General features: G+C 30.8%; 2 protein-coding genes across 2 annotated transcripts; both read left to right on the top strand.

The window, feature by feature from the left end:
- The first annotated feature begins 5,139 nt into the window (after positions 1–5,139).
- Positions 5,140–9,105, top strand: LOC145326617 (dynein axonemal intermediate chain 1-like). Its single transcript, XM_080169987.1, has 6 exons — positions 5,140–5,152; positions 5,308–5,387; positions 5,665–5,778; positions 7,539–7,645; positions 8,599–8,728; positions 9,001–9,105. The coding sequence occupies exons 1-6, from the start codon at positions 5,140–5,142 to the stop codon at positions 9,103–9,105; spliced, it is 549 nt and encodes a 182-aa protein (XP_080026113.1).
- An 836-nt stretch (positions 9,106–9,941) lies between these two features.
- Positions 9,942–16,269, top strand: LOC145325578 (dynein intermediate chain 2, ciliary-like). Its single transcript, XM_080168547.1, has 11 exons — positions 9,942–10,003; positions 10,592–10,659; positions 10,900–10,998; positions 11,067–11,121; positions 11,539–11,626; positions 11,782–11,914; positions 13,636–13,794; positions 14,100–14,160; positions 14,667–14,795; positions 15,161–15,270; positions 16,065–16,269. The coding sequence occupies exons 1-11, from the start codon at positions 9,958–9,960 to the stop codon at positions 16,158–16,160; spliced, it is 1,044 nt and encodes a 347-aa protein (XP_080024673.1). The 5' UTR covers positions 9,942–9,957; the 3' UTR covers positions 16,161–16,269.
- The last annotated feature ends 1,473 nt before the right edge of the window (positions 16,270–17,742 follow it).

The raw sequence follows: 17,742 nt of genomic DNA, 5'->3' as shown, positions 1-17,742 counted from the left end.
TCCAAAGTTCACCCCTTACAATTATCAGTTATAAAGTTAAAACATTGCTATTTAGAAACAAACAATCTATTATACTTTTCAATCCCCTCTGTCTGTAAGCAATAGTAGTTATTTCTCGCCTTGTATTATAAACAGCTTTCCGCGAATATAAAATGTACAATTATATGATTAAAACCCGTTTTATAGCCCTGAGATGAAGATAGGAACGGGCTAAAAAAGGGTTTTAATCTCGTGATTGTACAATTTTATATTCGTAGAAAACTGGTAGACAAAGTATTTTCGTATTGATGAGAACCGGTTCTAATCCACCGGTTTCGAATGAATGAATACGAGAATAGTTATTTCTCGTATCGTATTATAAACGGCTTTCCGCGGATATAGAATGTACAATTATAAGATTAAAACTAGTTTTTTTAGCCCCGAGGTGCCGGAGGCACCGGCTAAAAAAACTGGTTTTAATCTTATGATTGTACATTTCTATATTCGTAGAAAACTGGATATAATACGATGCTAGACATAGTTTTTTTCGTATTCATGAGAACCGGTTCCTATCCACCGGATTCAAATGAATACGAGAAAAGAATTTCCTTTTACTAATGACATCATGACATAGCAACAGTAGGTTCAATTTTCAACCAAAAGATTGGACGTCCTTGGCATTATAGTCTATTAATAATACAGTCGCGCGTTTAAGAAGAGGAGTAAAGTATAGTACACTAGCGGTTACGTCCCTAGAGGCCTCTAGAGACACGTAAAATTGTTTCCTTTCAATCTATTTTAAAATCAGCTAATTACCGAAAATATATTTTTTATATAGATAGTTATAAACCTTCCCGGGACCTACCGCTACCTGAGAAGCTACCCTGTTAAGGAGAACCCGATCGATTCAGCGATTAGCGAGTTCCTTCGGTACAAACATACAAACACAGAGACATCCTGTTACTTTATTATAAGGATTAACATCAGATGGTTATTAATACAACAGATCTATAGCATAGATGTATATACAGACAACTACCTCCCTTCATTTTTCAACGACCTCTTTCGTCTGCTTCTAAATAATTTTCTGCTACTTAGCTTTGTTAATATAAGCAATACCATTGGTTGGTTTTCAATGACCCAATAGGAAGGTTGCACAAGACGATTGCGATGGGGAGATAATTAGTTATTTAACCCTTTCTTCCTCTAGTGTTTTACTCTTAATACTGAAGACAAAACCTTATTGATTATTATCTATTTTATTATACAATTATGTTTCAGAAAAAATGCCGCTTCCTGTTTTGAAGAAAGCGGGGGGTATGGGGGCCCTCCTCAAAAACGTGGAAGGTTTAAAACAGAGGAAAAAATCAGTCACGGGGGGGAAGTAAGTTTTATGTTAATATTTAATTCATAAATCATTTATTTTGTAGGGTGACTCGTGTGGGAAAAAAATTTCGTCACTTCAGCTTGCTAATGTGGTCCTCATTTATTGGTCATTTCTAAGGGAGGGGATGAGATAAGGGGTGGTGGTTGGGGGGAATCATTATGTTAGCCAGCTGCGAGTATTACTTTATCAAAGTACATGAAATTATGGTCAACAAATAGAAAATAATATATCGATTGCTATAGTTGATAAATTGAAAAATATAATCACAACAAAACAATAGTTTATTTTATCTAAATTATTAAAACATTAAACTTTTGTTTTGTTTTTAGGTTGGAAGAACCTGCAAAGCAAGTGCTGATCAACCAATAATATTATACCTATTAATGAACATAAATTTTTAAAATTACTGATTGGTTCTAGTTAAAATTAATATATAAGTTTAAACTGTTTTTAACCTATTTTTGAATGGGGGGTCAAAAATATACTAGGACACCTATAGAATCAGACTGCAGAGCCCAAATTTGAATTAAGTCCCCAATAAACTTTTTTTGGGGGATTTAAAAATTAATTTTTAGTATTGCTGTAATCATATTGACCGGAGCAAAAGCTCTTTTTTTACTTCGGGTAATATTGTGGCTTACAGAACATTTTTATATAATTCCCTTTATATTGATACAATAAAAAAAACATTACTCTGTTCATTGGAAATAATTTTTTTTTCAAAACAATTAATTTCATTGAAAAATCTAACATTTACAATAAAACAAATAATTCTGAAATCTAACCAATAAGAAGTTTTGTTTTATTTCAATTCCTAACAATTCAAAAAAAGAGTGTTTTCACAAAGTGACTTATTTCCAATGTAGTTAAATAATTTTTATTTAATTAAAATGAAAAGAATGAAAACCATACACATAAAAGATACATTCTTTTTAAAATTATTTTAAAAAATAAGTTTGAAAAATCTTATTTTATAACGCATTTGTATATGTGACAAAAATAAATTTGTTGTATTGCATAAACATTTGTTGTCATTTAACCCTTTACAGCCATTTTTTATGTTTTTAAAATAAGTGAGAGAACACAAACATGTTAATGTCAATTCGTTGATATATTATAAAGAATTACCTTTTTAGTGAATTTTTATAGTAAAATCATAAGGCCTAATTTTACTCTATACCAGAATACAATATTTATGAAGCAAAACACTCTAAAAGCTACGAATTTTACCCAAATAAAAAAAAACATTTTGCTTCGGTCAAAATGATCACAGCAACAGTAAAAATTATTATTTAAATCCCCCCAAAAAAGTTTATTGGGGATTTTATTCAAATTTAGGCTCTGCAGTCTTATTCTACTGGTGTCATAGTATATTTTTTATATACGTTTTAAAAATAGGTTAAAAACAGTTTAACAAAAATAGGTTGAAAATGTTAAATACTTTTTGATGCTAGAAATTTTCAATTAAAAATCTTTTTACTTTGAAATATGGTGTACCTAACAGTTTGAGAGTTTCTGAATTATTTGCAGTGTTAATAAAAAGGGGGGGGGGGGTAGCAGCTCATAGTTGGCGGTAAACCAAGGACGTCCAAGGGGGGGGGGGGGGGTAAAGGGGTGATTACCCCTCTGAACGAATTTAGGGGTGCCGTAGGTATTAACCCCCTCAAACTATTTTTTTTTTTTTTGGGGGGGGGGTAAATACCCCACCCCCCCAAAAAAATAAAAAATTCATAACAAAAAAAAATTTGGTGCGTTTCGCGCGCATTTTTACTACTAAATATTTAATAGTATTTCATTATTAAGTAGGTACCTTTTTACATTATTCAATCACCCCCCCCCCCCCAAAAAAAAAAAGTTTTACCCCGGGGATAAAAAAATTTACCCCTGCTATCAGATTTCAGGGGGGGGGTGGGTAATAACCCCCTCCAAGCAAATTTTAAACCAAGGGTAAAAATTTTGGGGCGAGCCATTTTACCCCCCCCCAAAAAAAAAAATATTTCCCCCCCCCCTTAAAATATTTTACCCTCCCAAAATAAAAAAGCTTAGACGCCCCTGGGTAAAACGTTATCTTTAAACCAAAACTTTTAAAAAGTTAATATTATTTCCAGTATGGCTTCAAAACCGATTAATATCCGCCGGATAAAATTAATACCATGGATAACAAAACTGGTTTTAAAATTTTAATTTCCGTTCAATATACGCAGAAATGTTTATATGTAATTAATTGTGATGGTAATAATAATTATTCTTTGCCAGTTGACACATCTTCAATAATAAACCATTTTCAAAATTGCCCAATCTTTACTTGAGAGTTTTAATTGTAAATTTAAAGGGTCTAAAAATCAAAATAATTATACAACAATTATGATACACAAAAAACACCTTCCGTGGATTAAAATTAGTTTTGAAAAGTTTGGACACTTAACTCAAAGAACCAAACAATCTAAATTCAAAGAAAGTCCCCAATGTTTTTGAGCCAACGAATAAGAAAAAAAATATTATAAAACAAAGGGGACCAGTGTATTAAACATGTCTCCTCCCCTACTGATTATACAATAACTATCGGACTTCTTGTATTGTTATGAGTCATTGAAACTTGAATTTAGGAAATTTAGAAAAAAATTAAACGGTTGATTAGTGGCGCTGTCAGGCGTATGAGTGCTGCCAGAAAGAGTCATGGAATTCTGGAGGGTATATCCAGCCTCCACTCATGGATCAAGACTCAAACTATGATTAGACCAACTAAAATGAACTCTAAAAAGGAATTTATCAATTTAAATTTTAGCATCCAATTTTTCACTGAAAGTAAGACTTTCCATCCTTAAAAAGATATTAAAAAGATGCTAATGTTGGAAGATATAGACAAATTTTAAAATGAAATTGAAATAATCTTGAACAGGATGGAAGTTTTCTTCATGAAGAAGATGATGAGGATGTTGTCATTTCTCTAACTTCTGGAAACCCTAATGTATCTCTGTATAAGGTAATCTGGCAACCCTAATGTACCTCTGTTCAAGGTAATCTGGCAACCCCAATGTATCTTTGTAAAAGGTAATCTGGCAACCATAATGTATCTCTGTAAAAGGTAATCTGGCAACCCTAATGTATCTTTGTATATAGTAATTTAGCAATCCAAATTTGTCGCTGTACAAGTTAATATGGCAACCTTAGTGTGTCTCTGTACAAGGTAATCTGGCAACACTAATGTTTCTCTGTACAAGGTAATCTGGCAACCCTAATGTTTCTCTGTACATGGTAATCTGCAACCCTAATATATCTCTGTACAAGGTAATCTGGCAACCCTAATGTTTCTCTGTACAAGGTAATCTGGCAACCCTAATGTTTCTCTGTACAAGGTAATCTGGCAACCCTAATGTTTCTCTTTACAAGGTAATCTGACAATCATATTATGCATCTGAATAAGGTAATCTGGTATTGTATCTATTTACAAGGTTATCAGATAACCCTTTAAACGGTGATCTGGCAATCCTAAAGTGTCTCTAATTATGATATCATTACAATATAATCTGGAAAGTATAATTTTGATTGTCTTCAGCTAAGTTACCATAGACTTTTTTACTGTCAGTTTCGGTCTTTTTTTCTGATTGAAAACAATTTACAGCATTATTTTTCTGATTTAGGTTAGATGGAATCATCATAAAAGAACCTGGGATAAAATCAACTATGTGGAAACATGGATTGATCATCTTAATATAGGAAATCCATCATTTATATAAGAGTTATATATTTTAAAAGCCAGCAATAAATAAGGAATGGTATTTATAGGTTGGGGGAAATGTTTGTATACCTTCAAAACCAAACCAAATACAGCCTCCCTGATTTGAGTAAGGTCCAGCAGGTCTTGACATATTAAAAAGCTTTAACCTTAGGATAATAATCATTTTTGAATTATATGAAATGATGGAGATAACTACTTACAGAGAGCTGTGTCATCCACAAAGATTCAGAAGAAGCAAAACATGTCAAGAATGTTATCAGTATTCTTCCTAGTCCAGCTGATGTAATTATTTATAATTTTAAATAATTAATAATATGAACCAAACATTATTACTAGATTGGTCGAATATTGAAAAGAATTAGAATCAAACAAAACTGTTAAAAGTTTCTAGACTTTCATAAAAATCTTGTAGAACTTATGACCCATTCAAATCATTTGCTGTAATTTGTTGAACATTTTCTTTTTTACATTATTATAAGAAAGCATTTAAAAAATTCCTTTAAGCTGAAATAAAGTCATTTCTTTAAGCTGTTATTTCACAGAATGTTTACTTTTACAGGAGAAGAAGAAAAAGAAAAAGAAGAAAAGGAAAGAGAGCTTGACAGAAGATTTGGCTCAAGATGAGGTTAAACATCTTGCAAACCAGTTTTCATATATTGAAAGAGCAACTCAGGTATTTATATTATAGTTTTGAGTTCCAAGCTGTGAATATGAGGTTTAGTTGATTCCTCATTTACTACAAGCATCCTAGAGTGGGTGTTTGATTACCACCATAACATTGTTGTAAAGAAGATGTATCAACTTTTTTGCTTTTTATTTAAGATAGCTAGCCGGTTCTTTCAGTAAGTAGTAGATGTAAAATTTTTCATAGAATTCAGATATGCAATCGGTTTTTTTTTGTAGAACTCTTATTTTTTAAGTAATTTAAGTTTTAAAAAAAAATAATTAAGTCGGTTTTAAGGTACTAAAACGCAACAAAATAAAAAAAGAAAATGGCCAGTATGAACAAAAATAGTAAGATCTTTAATTTGACACCTTACTTTTAAAATTATGTTGAGTAATTATTGAAAAAATAAATTTTTTTAACCTCGGTTTAATCAAAACTTTGAAGTAAAATATAATCTTCCACAGGCATAAAAAATATGGGTTCATATATAACTTTAGAATCAGAAAAATATTATGAATCCATTGTAAGCTAAATTGAAAAAGTTTTATAAAACTATAATAAAAAATATAAGTTTATTTTAAGAATCATAATTTTCGGCTTTAAAGGGTTGAACAACTTGAAAACTTGAAACTTGAAATAAACCTAAATAAATATACATACAATGTAACAGATATTTTTTAAACACAAGAAACAATAAAGCATTTTTAACTGCATTGTTTTGAAGTTTATAAACAGATTGAAGCATATTTGTTCATAATTTTTCGTTCTTTACATGTTATGTAAGTATCACTATTTTCATTGTAGTATCTATTGTATATATTCTATGAACATTATCCTTTTTTTTTGTCAATTCTATTGGTTGGGGTGTTGAGGTTAAGCTTCCCGATTAGTCAATTTTTGAGACTTGTGATTGGCTAGTTTAACAGTTACAATTAAGTGTTACCTGTAAAAAATAATACGTTAGGCCATTTTTATTATTTTTATTTTTTTACTTTTTTCAATTTTGCTTACAATGGATTCGTAATATTTTTCTGATTCTAAAGGTATATATGAACCCATATTTTTTATGCCTGTGGGAGATTATATTTTACTTTAAAGTTTTGATTAAACCGAGGTTAAAAAAATTGATTTCTTCAATAATTACTCAACAGAATTTTAAAAGTAAGGTGTCAAATTAAAGATCTTACTATTTTTGTTCATACTGGCCATTGTTTTCTTTTATTTTGTTGCGTTTTAGTACCTTAAAACCGACTTCATTATTTTTTTTAAAAACTTAAAATACTTAAAAAATAAGAGGTCTACAAAAAAACCGATTGCATATCTGAATTCTATGAAAAATTTTACATCTACTACTTACTAAAAGAACCGGCTAGCTATCTTAAATAAAAAGCAAAAAAGTTGATACACCTTCTTTTAAAATACTTGAAAAAGAAGATTGAAATATATATATTTTTTTTGGGGGGGGGGGAGGGAGGGGGATTGGTTTGAAATAAAATCAACATGAATATCTTCTTAAAAACAATAATACCATTTCTAAAAGAAGATACCTATTACTATATAACTCAATACAGAAGTCTACAATTGAATCCAACTTTTGTATCAGGATATAATTATGGTAGTTGTTGTACTATCTTAGCTTTAAAAGACCAAAAAACCATAGAATAATATATATTCTCTGACAAAAACTAGTAGTTATATTTATTTTTTAATGTATGTTGAACATAAGTTAAATGATTTATTTAAAGATTTTAAACAATTGTATTTAGACTCCTGTAATGACTAATGTGTGTGCTGAGATGCAGACTGATCCACCACCAAGAAAGAATTTCAATGATACTGTCAACCAATGGGTTATTTATGAACATTATGATAGGTAAAGCTTTACATTCAATTGTAACTGTAATAGTTATTTATCACATTGTATTATAAACAGCTTATTATGGATATAAAAATCTACATGCTGAAGGCATGGGCTATAATACAGTGTGTTTTTTTTATGAGAACTTTTTTGAAAGCAATTTTACCCCACTTATAGTTACCAGATTTTAATGATTAATGGCTTATTTTCTTCGTTTTTTAAGGCAAATAATAGAACAACAAAAAAATATTTTTATTTTTTTAATAAAAGTTTTTATTTAAAAAGTACAGTAAAATCTAAAATTCAAAACTGAGGTGTCAACATCTAAAAATGGTTTTAGCACATTTTTCTAATGCTCAAATATTCAACCTTTTGCAAGAATGGCTGCAAAACACTTCAAAGTTTAGATATAAAGCTAAAAATGTATACAGATACTATTAGGGACATGTTCTAGAACATATCAAAGTTTGAAAGTCATATCTCAACCAGGGAGGGAGTACTAGCCCTCCAAAGTCGACTACAGAAAATCCAATTTTTTTCTTAGAAGATTTAGGCATAAGAAAAATGCGCTAAAACCATTTTTAGATGTTGACACCTAAGTTTTGAATTTTAGATTTTACTGTACTTTTTAAATAAAAACTGAAATATTTTTTTGTTGTTCTATTAATTGCCTTAAAAATCGAAGAAAATAAGCCATTAATCATTAAATTCTGATAACTATAAGTGGGGTAAAATTGCTTTCAAAAAAGTTCTCATAAAAAAAATACTGTAACTGGTTTTAATCTTATGGTTGTAATTTTTTTATTTGTAAAAAACTGGATATAATACAATACTATACATAATTTTTCAGTATGGCTAAGAATTGGTTCTAATCCACCAGATATTAATTGGTTTTGAAGCGATCATGGAAAGTAGATTCAAATTTTTCCCATTGTTAAATTTTGCTACCTGTAGGTTTAAATGTTCAGGTATGAGAAACTAAAAGAAATGGAGGAAGATAAAGAGAGAGGAGAAAAAAAGCCTGAGATTCCTGTCAAGAAGAAATTATTCTTTTGTGAGAATGCTAGCAAAGTTGATGTTGATGAAAAAACTCAGAAGGTAATCTCAAATTGAATAATAATACAGATAATGCTATTAAGAAAATGAAATAAATTTGCTTATACATATATAACATTCATTTTATTCAAAATTAACCAGAATTACTCTTTGACAAATAATCAGATATCTACAACATTATTATGAGTGCAAATAATATCTCATTGGGCATAATTATCTTCACATTAAGGCATGTCAAAGAATAATTGTTGATTATTAAGTAAACCATTAAATTCATTAAACTGTAATCAACATTATTGACATTTATCAATTAGAAAATGGTGAGATCAGCCAAGGTTCTAGAGAGAATGGTCAATCTGAACACTTTTGATGAAATTGCTCAAGATTTCAGGGAAGTAGTTTTAGGTTTAATGCTTTAAATCATTAGTATCAATATTTAACCACAACCTAGTTTAACAATAATAATTTTGTTGCTTTTCCATTTCTTAATAATTAGAATTAAGAATTTTTGCACCTAATCATTAAAATCTAAGAAATTCTTAAAATCAATTATAATCTGAACTCAAAACATATTACTGTAGACTAAAGTTTTCCAATAAAAAAGGTTGATATACAAGCAAGTGAATATGTCTTAATTTAGATTTTGGGAGGATGCCTGTGATGAATATAAGGACAGTGAGGGTACTCTTCTTCCCCTGTGGAAATTTGCTTTTGACAAAGCCCAAGACTTAGAGGAAAAGATTAATAACTTTTTATTTGATTTTAAAGAACTTTTTCTATAAACATTGCTCTGGGATGTCTAACCAACAATTAATAAGTTGATATATTTAGTTTGAACTTAAGAATTATATATTTTTTTTATTTAGAAAAATGTAAAATGGTCCAAAGGTGAGGGGGGAGAGAGGGGGGGGGAAGTACAGGAAAACTATTCTTCATAAGTTTAGTTGTCGAAATATCTTTTTTAAAATAAAATTGTAAATTTAAAGTTAGTAATATAAAGCAGTCAGTAAGTCACAAATTTAATGATAATTATTATCAATCTTGATCTTATGGAAAGGTAACTTGTTTGAGCTGGAACCCTAAGTATAATGATTTGTTTGCTGCTGGATTTGGATCTTTTAACTTTTATAACCAGGAAAATTTAGAAAAAAAATTCTTTGATCTTTATTTATATTACATTTTTTTTTGAAAAAAAGCTGCACATACATTTTTGTATGATTATTCTCAATAAATTCTAAATTGTTCAACAGAGCAATTATGGATATGTGTGCATGTTTTCTCTCAAGAACCCTTCATATCCTGAGTTTCTTTGTGAAGGTAGGTAATATATTTTCTCGTATTCATTCGAATCCGGTGGATAGGAACCGGTTCTCATCCATACGAAAAAACTATGTCTAGCATCGTATTATATCCAGTTTTCTACGAATATAGAAATGTACAATCATAAGATTAAAACCAGTTTTTTTAGCCGGTGCCTCCGGCACCTCGGGGCTAAAAAAACTAGTTTTAATCTCATAATTGTACTTTCTATATCCGCGGAAAGCCGTTTATAATACGATGCGAGAAATAACTATTCCAGTATGGCTTCAAAACTGCTTAAATAGAACAGGTTCTCAGCCATTCAAAAAAATCAATTACAGACAATTTTCCAAAAATATAAAATAAAAATCATAAAATTTTAAGCACTTTTGCTCCTCGGGGATAACAATACTGGTGTAATTTTTAATTTTAATATCCACAAAAATCTCTATATATGTATTACAATGTAATAAATACTTATCATGTTCTTTTTAAAAATGGTAAAAAATTCTAATTCAATTTTATTAACATTACTAAGTGTACTAGGTTTTTTAAAAATCTTATTTAGCTTAGGTTATCATTAACTTTCAATTAAAATGATTCTAGCACCTAGTGGAGTGTTATGTGTTGACATCCATCCCCAACACCCTCATATGATTGTTTGTGGGTTAAAGGTATACATTTTTAGTTTTAATATTAAAAAAATATATATATTCAGTGTGGCTTCAAAACCGATTAATATCCGCTGGATCAGATCCGGTTCTCAGCCATACTGAAAACTCATGCAAGCATCATATTACAGAAGTTTCAATGGACCTAAAAATAAAAATCAAAAGATTAGTTTCACTCTTCATTTTAATATCCGCAGAAAGCTGTCTTTAATATGATGGGATAAAAAACTATAATTATAATAGGATGGAAATGTGGCAGTTTTCAACTTACAAAATAAGAACAAGAAACCAACTCATATTTCTGATGCCAGAAATGGAAAGCATAAAGATGTGGTTTGGCAGGTAATTAGTTGTCATTACAGCCACCAGAGAATATGATGTAATGTTATTCTATTATTATTTTCTTTTAGATAAGATGGGTAAAAGACAACCTTGATGGATATCTCAACTTTTACTCTGTATCAGGTTAATTATAAATATTTCTCGTATTCATTCGAATCCGGTGGATAGGAACCGGTTCTCATCCATACAAAAAAACTATGTCTAGCATCGTATTATATCCAGCTTTCTACGAATATAAAAATGTACAATCATAAGATTAAAACCAGTTTTTTAGCCCGTACCTTTTGGCACCTCGTCGGGGCTAAAAAAACTGGTTTTAATCTTACAATTGTACATTCTATATCCGCGGAAAGCCGTTTATAATACGATGAAAGAAATAACTATTCTTGTCTTCTTGAATATCATTTTATATCCCACCAATGTTGGCTGAACAAAAATATATAAAATATTTAATTTTGAGTTTTTTACAGAATCCTTTATAATATAAAAAATCTTTATTAACCCCATATTCAAGGGATCTTTGACTTTTTATTATCCTAGGAGATGGAAGGGTTACTAACTGGACCATAGTAAAAACTTGCCTTTGGTACACTGATGAACTTCATATTGGATACAATAAAGGAATTATGTCCATTCTTGATTAATTGGAAACAAAGGAAATGAAGAAATGCCACTATTATTCTCTAATTTCTAAATAGTTCTCTTTCAAATGATACAAAATCAAGCTTTAACTTTTTTTAATATTTGAAAAGACATAAACTTATTTACAGAGTTGTTATATAGTGATGGGTTGTTGAAGAAGCATTTGCTAGATTCTGGCCGGGCTATTGCTTTTAAACCAGATGAGGATAATATCTTCCTTGTTGGCACTGATGAAGGAATGGTCTATCTTGCCACCACTCAATATTCTTCCCAGGTAAATAATAATATCTTCTTGTGGCACTGATGAAGGAATGGTCTATCTTGCCACCACTCAATATTCCTCCCAGGTAAATAATAATATCCTCCTTGTTGGCACTGATGAAGAGATGGTCTATCTTGTCACCACTCAATATTCCTCCCAGGTAAATAATAATATTTTCCTTGTTGGCACTGATGAAGGGATGGTCTATCTTGCCACCACTCAATATTCCTCCCAGGTAAATAATAATATCCTCCTTGTTGGCACTGATGAAGAGATGGTCTATCTTGTCACCACTCAATATTCCTCCCAGGTAAATAATAATATCCTCCTTGTTGGCACTGATGAAGAGATGGTCTATCTTGTCACCACTCAATATTCCTCCCAGGTAAATAATAATATTTTCCTTGTTGGCACTGATGAAGGGATGGTCTATCTTGCCACCACTCAATATTCCTCCCAGGTAAATAATAATATCTTCCTTGTTGGCACTGATGAAGGGATGGTCTATCTTGCCACCACTCAATATTCCTCCCAGGTAAATAATAATATCGGCCTTGTTGGCACTGATGAAGGGATGGTCTATCTTGCCACCACTCAATATTCCTCCCAGGTAAATAATAATATCTTCCTTGTTGGCACTGATGAAGGGATGGTCTATCTTGCCACCACTCAATATTCCTCCCAGGTAAATAATAATATCGGCCTTGTTGGCACTGATGAAGGGATGGTCTATCTTGCCACCACTCAATTTTCTTCCCAGGTAAATAGAAGAAGCCTATAATAAAATGACATCATACAATACAAATGACCAATGATAGGCCAATACACAGACTAAATTACAGATAAAAGGCCAGTATTCATTTTAATTGATTAATGGTATGCCAGTATGACGCCATTTTTTATAGGCACCATAAAAGCTTCAAATATCAATTTGATTTTATGAAAATTTTCGATTCTCATAGCCTAATTCTCATTTTGTCCAATTGTCCTCTGTACTGCTATAGTAAAAGTGTGATTTTGTGAGCTGCTGAAAATTTGGGAAAGGTGTCAGAGCTAGTTTCCATGTTAATTCAAAGGTTTCTTATAAGATAATCTCTAAGCATTTTGTTTAACATAATTGGTTTTAGGTATACTTGTAAACATCCAAAAGATACAAAACATGTCAGTTATTAAATTGTTTCTAGTTTTTGAATTGCTGATGAAATATTTTAGTATCTGATGTCCTACAAGGTTACTCAACTCCAGTTTACAATATCCAATATATTTTAGTATCTGATGTCCTACCAAGCCCACTCAACTCCAGTTTACAATATCCAATATATTTTAGTATCTGATGTCCTATCATTCCCACTCAACTCCAGTTTACAATATCCAATATATTTTACTATCTGATGTCCTACCAATCCCACTCAACTCCAGTTTACATTATCCAATATATTTTAGTATCTGATGTCCTATCATTCCTACTCAACTCCAGTTTACAATATCCAATATATTTTAGTATCTGATGGTCTACCATTCCCACTCAACTCCAGTTTACAACATCTAATATATTTTAGTATCTGATGTCCTACCAAGCCCACTCAACTCCAGTTTACAACATCCAATATATTTTAGTATCTGATGTCCTACCAAGCCCACTCAACTCCAGTTTACAACATCCAATATATTTTAGTATCTGATGTCCTACCAAGCCCATTCAACTCCAGTTTACAACATCCAATATATTTTAGTATCTGATGTCCTACCAAGCCCACTCAACTCCAGTTTACAACATCCAATGGAACAAATACATCCCCGAAATATTCTTGACTTGTGGCGCAGAGTTTGTGGTCAAGATATTCCATAAGAGCAGCTCCAAACCTATTCTGAGGTTTGATGTCGGATCTCAGGTTTAGTTTACTTAGGGAGGGAGAGGATATCGAACTGTAAATTATATTGGTACTCATTGTTTAATAACCATGTTTTCTAAATCATTGGCTTAAAAACCTTGGGTACTTTTTGTATTTTTGAACCTATTTTTCAGAGGAATAACTCACATTCTTGTTTGGTGAATTGATTAAAAGTATATCATATCTTGTACAATGGAAATAGGTTTATGTAACATCAGAACAACCCATTACAGGCATTGGTTAATTTTCTTTTCTACAAGATGTGAAATACTTAAATAGAAAGAAAACAGTTTAATTATTTGTAGGTTGGTGATATTGCGTGGGCCCCCTATTCCAGCACTGTGTTTGCAGTTGTAACAGTAGAGGGTATGTATTCAGCTCATACAAACAACGAAATTAATTCGAAATAAATCACAAAACATGTACGTGATTTTCAGCTGTCGTTGGGGGCAACAATTTTTATCTGCCCCCCAAATATTATTTTAGATTTATTTCTCTTGTTGGCTCTACCTTATTCCTGGTATGTATTGCAATAATATGAATTAATAAGAAGCTACTTAATTATATTTTGGCGAAGCTAACCTAGAACCATGTATTTATAATATCATTTTTTTATGTATTTAAGGATAGTCTTTCTATTATTTTGTTATTGGAAGTCCAGTTATTCATACAGTGATTAGTATCACTTTAAAAATATTTCTTTGGGAGGGTGGTAGTATACTCCCAGAACCTATGAGAAGCTACATTGAAAAGGAGAATCATATCGGTTCTGCGTGCAGTTAAGGGGATCCTTCGGTACAAACAGACAGACACAACAGATCATATTACTTTTATATATTAATTCGACTACCTACAGACCATGTTATTTTTAGGTAAAGTGAATGTTTATGATCTGCACTTGAACAAGTACAATCCAATATGTGTGCAGAGCGTAGTACCCAAGAAAAAAGCAAGCCTCAACAACATTGCGTTCAACAAGGCAGAACCTATAATTATTGTTGGTGAGTATCTTGTTTAATCCTGATTGAATATATCCTTGGCAAACCCTTGCCATTAGATAAAAACAGTACTTATGTCAGGTTCGTGACATATTTATATCACAATACCTTGCAAAAGGACTTTTTGACAAACATCATGTTATCAAAAGGGTAGGTAGTCTGTAAAATGTTGATATTTAGCTTTAAAACGAATGATTTAAAATTTTAACAATTTAAATATTTCTGCTTAATATTAAGCCTTTACATTATTGATACAAATTACATTAGGAGGGTTATAGAGATTTTTTATTTTATATCAAATTTCGCCATGCTTATATTTCAGGGATATGAACTAAGTTTATCTATTATGCCAATAATTACTTGTAAAGGTGATAGTGCTGGTAATGTCCATGCTCTAAAATTATCTCCCAACCTGAGGAAGAAGACAAAGGATGCTCAGCTTGCCCTTTACAATCAAGATTTAGCTGGGGCTTATCAGGTAAGAGACAAGATTAAGATGAATAATATATAACACTGCTACACTCTTAGAAGCCTCAAGTGACACTTAAGAGAGGGGATTATACTTCCAATTTCATTTTTGTTAAAGAAAAATAATTCTTTTGTGGGGGCAATTTCTCTTAGACAGGTTGAGTTAACATTCCTTAAAATAGTTAAAAACCTTCACTGGACCTGTAAAAGTTATGTTGTAAAGAAAAACCATATCCGTCCAGAGCTCCCTTGCAACACTCAGACAGACAACCTGTTTCTTTTTAGTAGCGAAGCTACTCTATAATTCACTTTGTCCGTCAGTCAGTCCGTAACGCTATGTGGGAAACGTGATTTTCTCGGCTCCAATTAAAGATAGACAGGTGAAATTTTTAGTGAAGATTACCATGACATATGTTCTAATCTATACATTGTTTTGTCCATCTGTCTGTTATTTGGATTTTCAAGTTTTCGTGATTTTCTCAATTCCTTTTCAAGATAGAAAGATGAAATTATCAGGGATTGAATATGCTCATATTATACATATTTACATCAAGTTTTATTAATATTTTTATTTAATTGAGGTGCTAGATCGATTCCTAGATTTTTTAGTTTTCGTGATTTAAACTGCATGATTTTAAAGGTTTCCTGTTTTACCTATTTTATCATGTTAAATGTTTATTGTATGACACTGCTCTATAGTAAATTTTTTCCCATTATCCATTCATAATTGTTGAGCTTCGCTACTTATGTATGTTGTCATAGATACAAATGATTCTATCATTCCTACTATAATCTGATATTTAGGCTGAAATAAAGAAGCTAGACCGCCTGTTGGCTCAAATAGTTCACATAGTGCAACCACAAGAACAAGAGGAAGAAGAAAAAGAACAGACAACATAGACATACTTTATAATCAATTATAGAGTAGCTTCACAAATTTAATAACAATATTGTAAAAGATATACATATAATTGTCATTTTATGCCATAAACTTTTTTAATTTCAAAAGTACAATAAACATATTTAAATAATATTCTTAATATTAAAAAATGATCTTATATACTTCTTTAAAAAAAAAAATATTTTAAAGCAATAATCTATAATTGTTTCACCTTTCATAATATAAAAACTAATATGACTTAAATGAATAGTATTAAATAAGTTTGTCTTTTGGAAATAATTTGGGTGTGTCACAAATTCTTCTTGGATTACACATAAAAGTTATGAAAAAAATTTCTTTGGTGATTTCGGTGAGGAAACCTTAATTACTGAAATCTGCAAGAGTCTCGAAACAAGTATAAAGCTGATTAATATATATCTGAGAAAAAAACTTCTATATTAATAATTGAATTTACCGCCTTTTCTGCTGTTGGGAAAAGTCCTTTGGAAAATGTAACTTTTTATTTTTATTTTTGGAAAGTTAATTTTCCTACCTGGAAATTGGACTATAATTTGATTTGTTATCTAAGCCTTGAGAGCAAAACTGAAAATTTAGAACCGCTTCTAATCAAGCGGATATTAATCGGTTTCAAAGCCATACTGGAAAAATGTTTATCCCTGCTACATGACTTAATATTAACTGTCATGATTCAGTAGGAAAAAAGGCTCCAAACCACATTTTATGGAACATATAAGAAAATGTTAAGAGCACCTTCAAAATGACAATTTTCATTCTAGGATTGTTATGAAAAACAAGGATGACAACATCCATAAAAGCGAAGCTCTGAAACGATATGACAGACGAACATTAACTTTTGTTAAGTGTCAGAACTGAATATACAAAACATGAAAATATAAGGTTTGACAAAATTATAGGTAAATTTGTTGCAAAGCTTCTTAAATACAGAATTCTGTTTAAGGACATACTGACATTTTTAATACTTGATTATAGAGATGCTTCGCTAATAATATTGAACCTTATTGTAATAGGAACCAGTAATCAAAAAATCAGATCAATCGGATAATTTTAACACAAAAAAAATTGTTATTAAAAAAGTAAAAAAATCAACATGTTTAAAATGAACGTACGGACATTCTGGTAACGATTATAGAGTTGCTGCGCTTTCTAAATCGTACCTAACTACTACAGGAATCACCATACAAAGTTTGAAATCGATAGGACAATTCTAACATGCCTAAATTAACGAATAAAAGCTAACTATCTCGGACGGACCGACCCTAATTATAAAAAAGCTTCGCTTTTAACAATGAATTAAATTTGTATTGTCCTGTCCCTGGTTGTTATTTGATATCTTGTTCATTTATTAAAGATTTGAATTGTGTCCTAGCATAGCAAAATAAAACAAGAATGAGAGTTTACAAAGCAAAGCGTGGCGGCAGTAGCTATGACCAGCCGGAGTTTATTTCATCAAGCTTTTATACATCAACCTTTGAAAAATCCAAAGTCAAAATTGACGGTTAGCTAATAAAACCTACAGCTTATCTTCAACTTGGACAATTCATAGCCAAAAATGGCGTTTAA

The sequence above is a fragment of the Acartia tonsa genome, chromosome 8 (genome assembly GCF_053477335.1).
Source record: "Acartia tonsa isolate MP-2025a chromosome 8, ASM5347733v1, whole genome shotgun sequence".
Lineage (NCBI taxonomy): Eukaryota > Metazoa > Arthropoda > Copepoda > Calanoida > Acartiidae > Acartia > Acartia tonsa.
Note: the sequence above shows the minus strand (reverse complement) of the source record. Positions and strands in the feature narration are given on the sequence as shown.

Coding starts and splice junctions, on each gene's coding strand:
- LOC145326617 (XM_080169987.1), top strand. Junction 5,779..7,538: donor ATATTGAAAGAGCAACTCAG/GTATTTATATTA, acceptor AATTGTATTTAG/ACTCCTGTAATGACTAATGT. Junction 8,729..9,000: donor TTGATGAAAAAACTCAGAAG/GTAATCTCAAAT, acceptor TTTATCAATTAG/AAAATGGTGAGATCAGCCAA.
- LOC145325578 (XM_080168547.1), top strand. CDS start 9,958: ATGTTTTCTCTCAAGAACCCTTCATATCCTGAGTTTCTTTGTGAAG. Junction 11,627..11,781: donor GGATACAATAAAGGAATTAT/GTCCATTCTTGA, acceptor GTTGTTATATAG/TGATGGGTTGTTGAAGAAGC. Junction 11,915..13,635: donor CCACTCAATATTCTTCCCAG/GTAAATAATAAT, acceptor AATATATTTTAG/TATCTGATGTCCTACCAAGC.